This window comes from Oryx dammah, unplaced genomic scaffold (genome assembly GCF_014754425.2).
Source record: "Oryx dammah isolate SB20612 unplaced genomic scaffold, SCBI_Odam_1.1 HiC_scaffold_10, whole genome shotgun sequence".
Taxonomy (NCBI): Eukaryota; Metazoa; Chordata; class Mammalia; order Artiodactyla; family Bovidae; genus Oryx; species Oryx dammah.
In genome coordinates this window covers 50,324,136-50,338,511 of record NW_024070194.1, presented here as the reverse complement: position 1 = coordinate 50,338,511, position 14,376 = coordinate 50,324,136, and the positions used below count along the sequence as shown (strand labels likewise).

Sequence of the window (14,376 nt, the reverse complement as noted above, 5' to 3'; positions counted from 1 at the left end):
GTTCTTCATTTTTCATAGTGGAAAGTCAAAAGATACCTAATAAAACTGGTGATGAGTTTAAAAGACAAAATAGAGCTGCCATGCTCCTTTCAGAAATGAAAGGTAGGTATATGAATCCACAATCCTAAAAGATTTCTCAGTGCTTTCCTGTAACTCATTATCGGTATTACACAGTTCACTAATGTTTTAATGAGTAGCTTACTCACTACAAAGAATAGGAGGAAAGGATTATTATGAAGCCAGTAAGAAGAATGAAACAGTTACATAGATTATGGAAAACTATGGGCATTGTGGAATGATGTCCAGTGTATTCTAAAATGAATCTCAGATCTCAGAAGACCTGTGACTGATCAACTATAGTAACCAGTTGGTTTTAAACTAAATAGGAATGAGAGAAATCAAAACAGTGGTTTCCTAGTATGGAGGGCAGAATGCAGAGAATTTTCTGGTGATGGAAATGGTGTATATCTTGATGGGGGTGAGTCCTGACTATATAGTTGTATGAATTTAGCAAAACTCGGCACACTTAAGTAAGACTCCTCCATTCACTAATGCGATGTTCCTCTTAACAAAAATATACAATAAGGAGTTTACAGACTCAATTTTAACTGTAAAAGTAATACATGTTTACAGTAAAAAATAAATAAATAAACCAGAAATGTTACAATTAGAGCCTATTCTTACCTAGTTTCTCCCAACCTCCTCAGAGTTAAGCACTCAGAATTAATCCCTGATAATAGTTAGGTACATTATACCCTCCAGACTTTTTTCTGTGTATAAATAAATATACATAAATCTGTAGTATTTAATTGCAAAAGAAATGTGGTTATCCTACACAGAGCATCATGCTTTATGTATTTAAGTAATTGTAAATATCATCATTTATTTGTACATATAATTCTCCCACATTAAAGGCTGTATTTGACCACTAAATTATCAATACTTAAAAGCTTTAACAAAATGAACTTTTTTATGTTTATTACTACTCTTAGGGGTATTAAAATTTTTTTTATCACAATTAGGGATTTAAAAATGCTCTTTGGGAACAGAATTCCCATTATAATATGAAAGCCTATTTTTTTTCCTTTTTTAAACACATGCCTTCCAAACACAGTAAATCTTCTATTTAGCTGTGCTTAGTTGCTCAGTCGTGTCCAGCTCTTTGCAACCCCATGGACTGTAGCCCACCAGGCTTCTATGTCCATAGAGATTCTCCAGGCAAGAATACTGGAGTGGGTTGCCATTCCCTTCTCCAGGGGATCTTCCCAACCCAGGGATCAAACCCAGGTCTCCCGAATTGCAGGCCGATTCTTCACTGTCTGAGCCACCAGGGAAGCCCAAGAATACTGGAGTAGGTAGCCTATTCCTTCCCCAGGGGATCTTCTGGACCCAGGGATGGAACTGGGGTCTACCGCATTGCAGGAGGATTCTTTACCAGCTGAGCTACCATGGTAGCCCGTTCTACTCAGAGAATACAGTAATTTAACATCACTGTGAATTAATAAAATTTTACAAATGTTTCAATTATGAAAATAGGAAACACTGTTGCTTTGTATTTCTGTTGTAGCTCCAAAAAAGTTTTAATTTAGCAGTGGAATGTCTTAAGATATACAAGTAAACAAATGTCTTAGGGAATGAAAAAAAATCAATCACCACTAAATGGAACTAATATGCATTCCTCTCAAGATAGCTGAGTCCATTCCCAGTGTTCTTTTGTAGTATTTTCCATGACAAACCATGTAGTCAACATTTATCAAGTTTGTGAATTCCTATCTAAATAAAGTTGCTAACAGAGAAACTTAGTACTATCACCAAACAGCAAAAAAAAGAACCTGTGACAAATTCTTATTTACAAGAATACAATTTGAAAATGAAATAGTTACAAACCTAGGTCCAATAACAGGAATAAGTAAGATATCCTGAAGGTCTGGATGCTGAAGAATAGGAAAACTTAATCCATTAAACTGCTGTTGAAAATAAACACAGAGGATTACAAAGCAATCAACACACTGGGTAAATTTCAAATTACAGAGTTTTTCAGTGTCATTACCTAACAGAGCATAAAGTTTGATTTAGGATTATTTTCATTTTTTCCATGGGATACTACAAAAAAAAAACAACAACAACAAAGACTTCAAAACAACATTTTCTCTATAATTTGATTCTCAAGTTTCTTGACTTCTTTACAAGTAAAAAGCTCAATTCTGTTAAGTTTGACTTTGTAAACACAAACCATGTTGACCTTAAGTGATCTACTTTGTAGGACATTAAAGACTGAGATTTTTAAATGCTGTGTGTTATATACTATCAACACTGAATGCCATGTCAGTTTTTTGCTTGCTTGTCTGTCTGTTTTTGGTAGCACCATGGTATATGAGATTTTAGTTCCCCTACCAGGGATTGAACCCGTGCCCCCTACAGTGGAAGCAGCGTCTTAACCACTGGACCACTAGGGAAGTCCTGCCATGTCAGTTTTGATGATGCTTCCTGGCAAAGGCTGAGGATATTCAGTATCCTCCACCATACTTGGCCTTCAGACTAGAAACAGGTGCAGGGCCAGCAGCATAGGTGCTAAGGCCAACTCCCAGTCTCATGGGTAAGAAGGAAATGGCAACCCATGCCAGTATTCTTGCCTGGAGAATCCCCGGGACAGAGGAGCCTGGTGGGCTGCTGTCCATAGGGTCGCACAGAGTCGGACACAACTAAAGTGACTTAGCATGCATGCGTGGGAGAAGAAAATGGCAACCCACTCCAGTATTCTTGCCTAGAGAATCCCAGGGACAGAGGAGCCTGGTGGGCTGCCGTCTACAGGGTCAAAGAGTCAGACATGACTGAAGCGACTTAGCAGCAGCAGCAGCAGTCTCATGGGAGCCAACTGAGCTGGCAGCTTGAAACTGACCAGAGTGGGAGCATTTATACCACAAAAAACAGCAAACACTACAAACCAGCATTATTTTTCCTAGAAAGGGGGTTGTTTGGTATGTACCAGCACACCATGGCTGCAGACACAAGACATCTGGGCACTCCCCATAAAAGAGGGGAATGGAGAGCAAGCACTCTGTGTCTATCAGAGGGCCACACACACATACTGGAAAACAAGTCTCTGCTGTGTATGCTACTGATTAGACTCTTACATCTTCACATACTGCACCAAAGCAGTAACAATAATAGAAACTTGTGCTGCACTGTAGTATCAATACACTGGCTATCAAAAACCCAAAATCAACCTATTTCTAAGTTGAAAAGGAAAGAGAACAAAAATTCTTCAGATTTTGGAAATCAGATTGTATTTCTACCAGGTCAACAGCTCTTCTGAGTTCTGCTTCCTCCGACCAAAGGGAATTTTGAACTAACCATACCCAACAGCATAGTAAGACATCTTGAGGGTGAACTCCTCATTCAAACAAACCTCTCTGTTTTTCCCCCTCTCTTCCTCATGTTCTCTCATTGTCGGATACCCTAGCAGGAGTCCCCAACCTCTGGGATGATCTGAGGTGGAGCTGATGAAATAATAATAGAAATAAAGTGCATAATAAATGTAATGCGCTTGAATCATTCCAAAACCATCCCCCTCCCTTGGTCCACAGAAAAACTGTCTTCAACAGGGAGACTGGAAAAACCAGACCCTGGTGTCAAAAAGGCTGGGGACCGCTGCCTTACAGTATCTAGACTATGATCCTTCCAAGGAGAAGATAATGAATTCTGTCATTTGTTTTTGTTTTGCTTTGGAAGCATTACACTCTTTCCACACTACAGAGATATTCTACACAGAGATCAACCCTGCTCGGGCCAAGATTTTTCTTCTCTCCTTTTCTATCAGATATTAAAACAATACAGAAATAAAACTTTCATAAAACCACGTGTGCCTAACTTTCTAAAAATATCACACATTTTTTAACCAAACATACCACGGGCTTCTTTTTCTGTTTGTTTCTACCCTGTTCCCTTTTTAAAACAGCCTTATTGAGGTTTACTTTACATATCATAAAATATATCCATATGAAATGCACAATTCAATGATTTTTTTTTTTTTTTAGTAAATTTACGGAATTGTGCAACCCCCACTAGAATTCAGTTTTAGGTCCTACCCATCACCACATAAAGATTCTTCACACCTATCTGCAGTCAATCCCTGTTCCAGCCACAATCCCCGGCAACCACTAACCTACTTCTTTCTCTAGAAGCTGCCTTTTCTAGACATTTCATACAAATAGTATCACATACTACAGAGGGTCTTGTGCCTGGCTTCTTGCACTCACTGTAGTGTTTTTGAGGTTCACCCACGTGGTAGCATGTATTAGTTCATCACTTTCATTGCTGAGTTCTGTTCCATGGTATGAACTTAACCACATTTTGTTTTTCTATTCACCAGTCAATGAACATTTGGACAGTCTCCCCCTTTTGGTTATTACAAACAATGCTGCTAATGTAATAATATTCATGTCCAAGTCTCTGCATGGACATATGTTTCCACTTCTCTTGGATAGATATAGGAGTGGAATTGCTGGGTTGTACAGTAAGTTTATGTTTAGCTTTTTAAGAGACCACAAACTTTTCCAAAGATGCCAGACAACTTGACTTTCCCACCAGTGGAGACAGGTTCCAGCTTCTCCACATCCTCGCTAGTCAAATGAAATTTTAAAAGATGAAATTTCAATATGTGACCCAAAGAAATCTGGAGACAAAGCACCCGCGTGTATACCATTCAGGATATGCCTTCAGGATACATGTGAGCTTTGGGACATGGAAAACGAACATTTGTGGTCTAAAACCTCCTTTCAGTCCCCTTTCCCGGTAGCAAGAAGCAAGACTCAAACCACCAGGTTTTTACTTACTGCCCACAGTCTCACTTTCTCAGTCTCATCTCAACCGTTACAGAAAGGGACTCAAAGCCCAGAATGATTTCATCTGCCTTGTCTTAGACAGAACACCTGAGAGTTCTTTCTATCAGACTGGGATCCTAGGTTATCTAAGCTCTAGGGATAATCTTCTAGAAAAGAAAACCACCTGGATCTGCCTGAGTTTTGCACAGAACAGCTTCCTTTATTCAAGCTGAAAATCTATACACATCGCTATATAAAAGTAATAATCTCAGCTGCTTAGAAAACTGTTCACACTGTATGCCTCATACAGTCGATAAAATTATCACTCATTAAAATTCAGAATAACCTTTCTCCAAGTTTTACATAATTATTATACTAAGTTCTGGTCTCATACAGACAGAAACTGTGGCTAATTCTTCTTACAACATGGTCATATCCTCATAACTTGAAGTTTATAGAACTGTTCTTAAAGACAGTATGATAAACATTTCACTGATGCAGTGATATTAAAGATGAAAAACAAACGAAGCAAACAACAAGGTCCTAATGTACAGCACAGGGAACTATATTCAACATCCTGCGATAAACTGTAACAAAAGAATGTGAAAAAGATTATGCGTGTGTGTGTATATATATAACTGAGTCACTTTGCTGCACAGCACAGACAACACTGTAAATCAACTATACTTCAATAAAGTAAAAAGCATCAATACCAGTGAAGATGCTCCGAAATTTTCGGAACATTCTATCCAGAGTAAACTGACAACACAGCCTGATATACAAATGGGAGTCTTTTAACTATGCCTATCTCTTTGCTTTTCATTTAGGTACTTACGGAGAAATAGGCCTGCTAACACCCATCTGTGGTTATTTGTTAGAAGAGATGTAATAATAACTGCAAAATGGAATAACTAGAACTATCCCGCATCAGGCACCTTGTTTTCCTCCATCTTACATTTCCTGGGGGGCAAACCTCGGTGCACGGTGTATGAAACACAAAATGCACAGTTTTGGGGTTTTCTGTTTTTTTTTTTTTTTAATAATTTTCAAAGGTTATTTTTCACTTACACTTACTCTTTTTTTTTTTCATCTTTTAATTTATTTTTTATTTTACTTTACAATTCTGTATTGGTTTTGCCATACATTGACATGAATCCACCACAGGTGTACATGCGTTCCCAAACATGAACCCCCCTCCCACCCCCTCCCCACAACATCTCTCTGGGTCATCCCCATGTACCAGCCCCAAGCATGCCGTATCCTGCATCGGACATAGACTGGCAATCGATTCTTACATGATATTATACATGTTTCAATGCCATTCTCCCAAATCATCTCACCCTCTCTCTCTCCCTCTGAGTCCAAAAGTCCACTATACACATCTGTGTCTTTTTTGCTGTCCTGCATACAGGGTCATCATTGCCATCTTTCTAAATTCCATATATATGTGTTAGTATACTGTATTGGTGTTTTTCTTTCTGGCTTACTTCACTCTGTATAATCGGCTCCACTTTGATCCATCTCATCAGAACTGATTCAAATGTGTTCTTTTTAACGGCTGAGTAATACTCCATTGTGTATATGCACCACAGCTTTCTATATTAATTATACTCTGTGTTATACAGTACATCCTTGAGTGTATCTTAAACCTAACACCTAACTTACCTCTCCCACCCCTACAGAGCCGGCCTCTGCTGGCGACCACTAGTTTGTTCTCTCTGTGACTCTATTTCTTTTCTGTTATATTCACTGATTTGTTGTATTTTTTTGGACTCCACATATAAGTGATATCATGTAGTATTTGTCTTTCTCTGACTTATTCCACTTACAAAATATACAGATTTTGAAAGCAATTAAGACAATATAAACAAGAAAATTCTAATATTATCTTTCTATTTGAAACTTTAACAAATTGGGTTAGAACAAACCTCTTATGCATTTTACAATCCATTGTCACTTAGAGAAAATGAGTATTAGATGAAAACTATTTTATTAGTTGAACCAAAAAAATCTGCATCATCCTATTTTTAAATGCATTCTTTATGCTATTTAATTTCCTTTTATTAAATTATATTTAATTAGTCAAGAAACTATCATTTGCAGAGATATGGATGGACCTAGAGACCATCATACAGAGTGAAATAAGTCAGAAGTGGGAAAATACCATGTAATTACACATAAATGTGGAATCCAGAAAAATGGTACAGATGAAACTATTTGCAAACCAGAAACAGAGACACAGACGTAGAGAACAAATGTATGGATACCAAGGGGGAAAGTGGGAGGAACTGAGAGACTGGGATAGACATATATACATTACTGATATGATGTATAAAATAGATACCTAATGAGAACCTACTGTACAGCACAGGGAACTCTACCCAATGCTCTTTGATGACCCAAACGGGAAGGAAACCCAAGGAAGAGGGGATATGTGTATATGCATGGCAGATTCATTTCACTGTACAGAAAAAACAAACAACACTGTAAAGCAACTGTACCCCAATAAAAATAAATTATATTGTTATTACATTAAAATTAAAAATACCATCCTACAGGCAATCAGTAGGCACCTCCGACCTCTGGGCTCACTTCAGCTGTATGATCTGCCCTCGTGCTCGTTATAAGCTGCTTACGACAACAGCACAAACTTTTGGGGTTAGAACAGACCTCTTAAGGTCTGTTTTGAAGGATGAAGATGACGAAACAACAGAGGCCTGGAGGGGTTGAGTAACCTATCCAGTTATACTAAATAAATTCAGAATCAGAAGTATTATGTTCAAGTTCTAGCATTAGCATGCACTATATAATCTTCAACAACATTTGTGATCCTCAATTTCCTTATTTGTAAACTTGTAATAGTATATTGTCCACATGGTGTTAGGAGCAACATGGCATAAGCTGGAGAAATCTCCTGCTGTACATAATGACAAAAATTTGCACCAACCTTCTGAAGCTCATCAAATAATAGATTTTTCACATGTTGTACTGAGGCTAGATGCGTATTTACTCTGACGGTGGTGAATGACGGAGGATGAGACAAGTTATGTAACAGCGTTTCAAACCTTCTTTCTGCTTCTTGTTTACCTAAAGCAGACAGAATCTGAAAAGAAGAAAAGAACAAGTTACTCTTTCAATTTCATAATACAAATTAAAAATATTAAGATATATGCATATACATTTGTGCCAACTGATGAAACATCATTCCACAATCATGCTCCATTTCACTTTTCTGTTTACATGTTGATAACACTAAGGTTATGATGATTTTTCACAGGGTTATGCTAATAAACACCTAATGAAACACCTGATGAAAAGGGATTAGAAAATCACTACCTCAACTTCAAAGCATTATTAACATTTTGAACATATCTGCTACATTTATTCACACAAATTCAGGATTTCATTCTACTTATTTATAAAAATATTAACTGTTACATCACTTCTGTAGAACTAGTTCCCTGCTAACCTCATACCCTAGAGCAAATTAGCTAGTAACCTTTTAAAACACCAATATTTGAAGAAAACGTAACACCTGATACTGTCACCCAACAATCTCCCACAACATCAGTTTTTTTAATATGGTAATACTACATGTTAGGCTTCCCAGGTGGCATAGTGGTAAAGAATCTGCCTCCCAATGCAACAGACACAGGAGATGCAGGTTTGATCCCTGAGTGGGGAAGATCCCCTGCAGAAGGAAATGGTAACCCACTCCAGTATTCTTGCCTGGAGAATCCCATGGACAGAGGAGCCTGGCGGGCTACAGTTCATGGGGTCACAAAATGTCAAGACATGACTGAGCAAACATGCACATTATTATTAAAAGTAACAAGCAGATACTGTCCAAAAAAAAACCAGCAAGATACCTGTCAGAAATAAGAGTTATGAAGACTCAAATGACCAAGTTTTCTTGTAACCAACTGAAGCCTTCAAGACATGTATTTCACCATTTTTTGTCATCTTTGACCATCCCCTGCCTCACAGAATCTTCATAAACCACTTGCCAGCCTAATAATCCACTAGCCTAAAAATATTAGCACCTTCTCAGTGTTTATGTTTTTTTAACCGAATATTTCAATACTTTCAATACTTTTTACATAAGGATAGTTTTTCTTTTTGTAAAATCCTGTTGCTGCTGCTGCTGCTGCTGCTAAGTCACTTCAGTCGTGTCCGACTCTGTGTGACCCCATGGACGGCAGCCCACCAGGCTCCCCCATCCCTGGGATTCTCCAGGCAAGAACGCTGGAGTGGGTTGCCATTTCCTTCTCCAACGCATGAAAGTGAAAAGTGAAAGGGAAGTCGCTCAGTCGTGTCTGACTCTTCACGACCCCATGGACCGCAGCCTACCAGGCTCCTCCGTCCATGGGACCCTCCAGGCAAGAGTACTGGAGTGGGGTGCCATCGCCTTCTCCGAAAATCCTGTTAGTATGTTTGAAAAAGAACTGGTGTCAAAGACATTTGAATCTTTTATAAAACAATGTTAATCATTTCAAAAATTCTGGGGGAAGAAAACTGCCTCTATTTCTCTTAACACCCTCCCTAAAGTTCTTTGAAATCAAGAAGCTATTTCCTCGGGGACTTCACTGGTGGTCCAATAGGTAAGAGTTTGAGCTCCCAATGCGGGGGGCCTGGTTTCAATACCTAGTCTGGAAACTGGATTCCACATGCTGCAACTAAAGACCCAAATGCTGCAGCTAAGACCCAAAGCAGCCAAATAAATAAATAAAATATTTAGGGAAAAAGGAGAATATTTTATCTTTCCATACTGTGATGCTCTTTAACATAATCTTTGGGAATAAAAACATAGAAATCTAAACCTAGAAGTCATGGCTTCACTAACATCTTTGAAAATGATTAACATTTGTGCGGCTTTACTTTGAATACAACACCAAAGATTCGGAAAATACAAAGTTGCCTACAACCAGGATGGTAAGGCAGAGAGCACGAGCCTGGCAATCAATCAACATTCACTGAGGGCTTCTGTGCTCAAGGCTGCCGGCAGTGCAAAGAAGGAACACCTGTTGCGGACCTACAATGCCAGGTGCTCACCCTTATGACTAATACCTTAACCCTGAACATTTAGTGCTGTTAAATGTTCTCCAACTTCACAGATGAGGAAAGCAAGTTTCAGAGATGTAAAAAAGCACTGAGATGCAAACCAGGGGGTTTGGGGTTCCAAATCGATTTCTTTTCCCACTGTACCAACACCCAAGTTCTTTCCCTTCAGATTTCAACATTAGGACCATGACAACAATGTAGATTCAGGAACATAACTCTTGGGACCCTCAGCTCTCTCACCTGTAAAAATGGGGATGAAATATCTACCAAAAAAAGATCGCTAAGATTAAGATGTGGAGTTTCCCAGGTGGCTCAGTGGTAAAGAATTCACCTGCCAACGCAAAGAGATGCAGAAGATGTGGGTTCAACCCCTGGGTTGGGAAGATCCTCAGGAGGAGGAAACGGCAATCCATTTCAGTATTTTTGCCTGGAGAATCCTATGGACAGAGGAGACCGGTGGGCTGCAGTCAATGAGGTTCCAAAGAGCTGGACATGACTGAGTACAGACACAAGATTAAGAAGTTCAAGGTCTGCAAACCACCTAGCACAACCAGTGGCATATAACAAGCACTCGCTGAATGACAGCATACCTTCCACCTGAGTACGATGCAGGCGCTGTAAGAACACATGTGTTTCTTCCCTACAGGACGTATAATTCTCAGAGGACACTGATCTTTGCTTGCTCACCCCTGTAACCCCTTCAGTGCCCGACACCTGTCGCCAGGCACACACCACCTTTTTTCCTCCTCCCTCCTTTCCCATTCGGAAATGTTAAAAAAAAAAAAAAAACCACTCCATACATCTCTTAGCTCAGGAAGGATTAAAGACATCAGCATATTATATTAATGCATTAGGAAAAGCTAGTAATAAGAAACAACAGCTATAAACATTTAATTGCCTTTTAGGTTTTTTTTTCCTATCCCTCTAGTGTGTAAATATTTGAATGTCTGCAAACAGCATCTAATATATTTATCTGACCTACCTCCTTATTCATAAAGCCCGCTTTAAGATAGTTTTCAACTTCAAGTCTCAAAGATATTTTAGGGAAAACAGACATTTTCCTACTGCTTGAGTTCTCCTCCTCTAGGAGAAATGACAGAAAACGGTGGTTTTTCTCTGTCCAAATTGCAATGAACGTCTGGGCAATGAACACCACCCACGACGTGCCAGAACCATCCGATGCCAAAGAAAAGAGAGAGGCTCACGCCCAGTTAAAATAAGAAACGCGGAGGAACTTCCACGCCTTCTAGAGCTGGACCAGCTTGGAGCGGCTTCACCTCCACCGAACCTGTCCCGGGACTTCTTCAGCGACGCTCACCGACACCACTGAGAGGCAATGCCATTCACGTGGCGGGGGGTGAGGGGGGGAATCGTGAGGAGTGAATCCGCTGTCAACTGCACAGAGATGTGCAAAACCACGCTGGCAACAATTTCAAAACGCGCAGCCCAGATTGCTCTGCAGAGAGCGGGTTCCGGAATGCGTCAGTTCCGGCGACGTGGCCCGCCCCTCCTTCCCCCGCCCACCAATCCGCAGCCGCTACGTCAAGCCTCCAGAGTGTCCCAGCTCCACCCGCGAGGCGTGCAGGTGCCGCTGGCCTGGGCGGGCATCCCTTAAGAGCTTGGAGGAGGAGGTGCCTCCGGCCCGCAAACTGGTGGAGCGCTGTGTAGACCTGGCAGGAGAGAGCTGGGTGCCAGTTGGGAAGGGTTGAGTCGTACTGACCTGATTAAAAAAGGCGGGGGGTGGCGGGGTGCGGTTGGGGGGTGGGGGGCCAGCATGCAGGCACACCTGGGTTGAATCCCGGGTGGTCAGATTCCCTTGAGAAGGAAATGACAACCACTCCAGTATTCTTGCCTGGAGAATTCCATGGACCGAGGAGCCTGGTGGGGTACGGTCCATGGAGTCCTGAAGAGTCGGACACGACTGAGCGACTAACACTTTCGCTTTTTCAATCAGTTCACGACTAACTAAAGGAGTACGTCAAGGCTGTATATTGTCACCCTGCTTATTTAACTTATATGCAGAGTGCATCATGAGAAACGCTGGGCTGGAGGAAGCACAAGCTGGAATCAAGATTGCCGGGAGAAATATTAATAACCTCAGATATGTAGATGACACCACCCTTGTGGCAGAAAGTGAAGAACTAAAGAGCCTCTTGATGAAAGTGAAAGAGGAGAGTGAAAAAGTTGGCTTCAAGCTCAACATTCAGAAAATGAAGATCATGGCATCTGGTCCCATCACTTTATGGCAAATAGATGGGGAAACAGTGGCTGACTTTATTTTTCTGGGCTCCAAAATCACTGCAGATGGTGATTGCAGCCATGAAATTAAAAGATGCTTACTCCTTGGAAGGAAAGTTATGACCAACCTAGACAGCATATTGAAAACCAGAGACATTACTTTGTCAACAAAGGTCCATCTAGTCAAGGCTATGGTTTTTTCAGTGGTCATGTATGGATGTGAGAGTTGGACTATAAAGAAAGCTGAATGCCAAAGAATTGATGCTTTTGAACTGTGGTGGTGGAGAAGACTCTTGAGAGTCCCTTGGCCTGCAAGGAGATCCAACCAGTCCATCCTAAAAGAGATCAGTCCTGGGTGTTCATTGGAAGGACTGATGTTGAAGCTGAAACTCCAATACTTTGGCCACCTGATGCAAAGAGCTGACTCATTTGAAAAGACCCTGATGCTGGGAAAGATTGAGGGCAGGAGGAGAAGGGGACAACAGAGGATGAGATGGTTGGATGGCATCACCGACTCAATGGATATGGGTTTGGGTGGACTCCGGGAGTTGGTGATGGACAGGGAGGCCTGGCCTGCTGCGGTTCATGGGGTCGCAAAGAGTCAGACATGACTGAGTGACTGAACTGATACTGAACCTCCAAAGAAAGAATTAAACCAGAGTTTGCTTGAACCCTTCAGGCACCCTTTGAGTTTTATGAAATGTCCTTCCCTCTCTTAGGATTGCTGGCCTAATCTCAGTTGTAAATAAACAACATTATACAATTTTTTAAAAACTGGGGTCATGGTGTTTTAATATCTTTATATCCTCAGGTGAAACTTCAAAACACACAGGTAGTTTTTACAGTTAGTTGAATAAGTAAGGCTAACAGTTCCCGGTGTGGGAGTTGATTTCTCCTTTAAAGCCCATGAGACCTTTGGTGTAATCTTTGTGTTAAAGGTGAAAAAATTCAAAGGGAAGAGGGACCTAATGAAAAACATAGTTTCCTACCCTTAAATAGGAAACTAGAAATAATTCTTCTGTCTGGAGATGGTGTTCTTTGAAACACACCCAGTGGTCATTAACACCAAACTGTAGGGAAATTTTTTCCTAAATCTTTTTCTCTTGAAATCTTAGAGATGTTTTTAGAAGTATAATACACACTCTAAAAATGATTGAGAACATCAGGATAAAGACCATCACCATCTGGCTTCTAAAGCCAATACCTATTCTTTCCACCCTGGCATATTTCTTCCATAAATTTATGGACTTCTTCTGTGGCTAAATCATCTGAAAGTGATCAGGAAAATGTCTAGACCAGGCCTTTCCAAAAGGATTTTTGCAGCCTCAGATGGTGACCACAGCACCAGTTACCTTTGGTATCAGTATCTAAGAGATAAGAAAAAGGAAGGAACAAGTTGAACTAGATTGTAAACTCTGAGAAGGTGGAGACTTTTACCGTACTGCTGCATACTGAGTGCCTAACACATAAGAAACACTCAAATATTGAAGGAGTAGATGAATAAATGAATGGGTAGCTCTGTAAACTAGAGAAAGAAAGTGCTTATCAGCATATATTTGCTGGATATTAGTTCACTAGTTCAGCACACATCAACAGTGCTGAGGACATTTAGACAGTCCTTGGCTGGACATTATTTTTTATAGTTTACTACAAAAAATTGAATATAGTTCTCTGTGTTATGCAGTGAATACTTACTATGTATTTTATATATGGTAGTGTGCATCCTATACTCCAAATGTATCCCTCCCCCATTCCGCTGGTGGCTCAGATAATAAAGAATCTGCCTGCAATTCAGGAGACCCAAATTCGATCCCTGGGTGAGGAAGATCCCCTGGAGAAGGGCATGGCAACCCACTCCAGGATTTTTGCCTGGAGAATTCCATGGACAGAGGAGGCTGGCAGGCTACAGTCCATGGGGTCGCAAAGAGTCTGACACAACTGAGCGACCAAGACATTTCCATTTTGGTAACCATAAGTTTGTCTGTGAACCTGCTTCTCTTTTGTAAATAAGTTCATTTGTGCTATTTTTTCAGATTTCACATGTGACAATATTTGTCTTTCTGTAGGCTAGACATTATTGAAGTGACAGTTATGTTGATGAAGAGGTCTCTTGGTGCTCTAAAACTGGTCCATATTACAAATCTCGAGTTGAAATAATAAATACATATTGTCTAAACAAAAGAAGACCCCTATAGGAATATACCCATAAAAGGGTCATTTGGGCTCTGTGTTCTATGGGGTAATATGGCCCTTA

General features: G+C 40.3%; 1 protein-coding gene across 6 annotated transcripts in view; it reads right to left on the bottom strand.

Annotated features, from left to right (window-relative positions):
- Window positions 1–11,374, bottom strand: part of NSUN6 (NOP2/Sun RNA methyltransferase 6) — an 83,237-nt gene extending 71,863 nt beyond the window's left edge. For 3 of the 6 annotated variants that reach the window (XM_040248078.1, XM_040248080.1, XM_040248079.1), the window contains exons 1-3: window positions 10,867–11,374; window positions 7,771–7,926; window positions 1,888–1,967 (exon numbers count right to left, since the gene is read on the bottom strand). In XM_040248078.1, the coding sequence (XP_040104012.1) occupies window positions 1,888–1,967; window positions 7,771–7,926; window positions 10,867–10,941 (311 nt within the window). In that variant the 5' untranslated portion in view covers window positions 10,942–11,374. Of the gene's footprint in view, window positions 1–1,887; window positions 1,968–7,770; window positions 7,927–10,124 lie in introns of all 6 variants that reach the window. The other 3 variants (XM_040248083.1, XM_040248081.1, XM_040248082.1) reach the window with 3 other exon arrangements.
- Window positions 11,375–14,376: the final 3,002 nt, after the last annotated feature.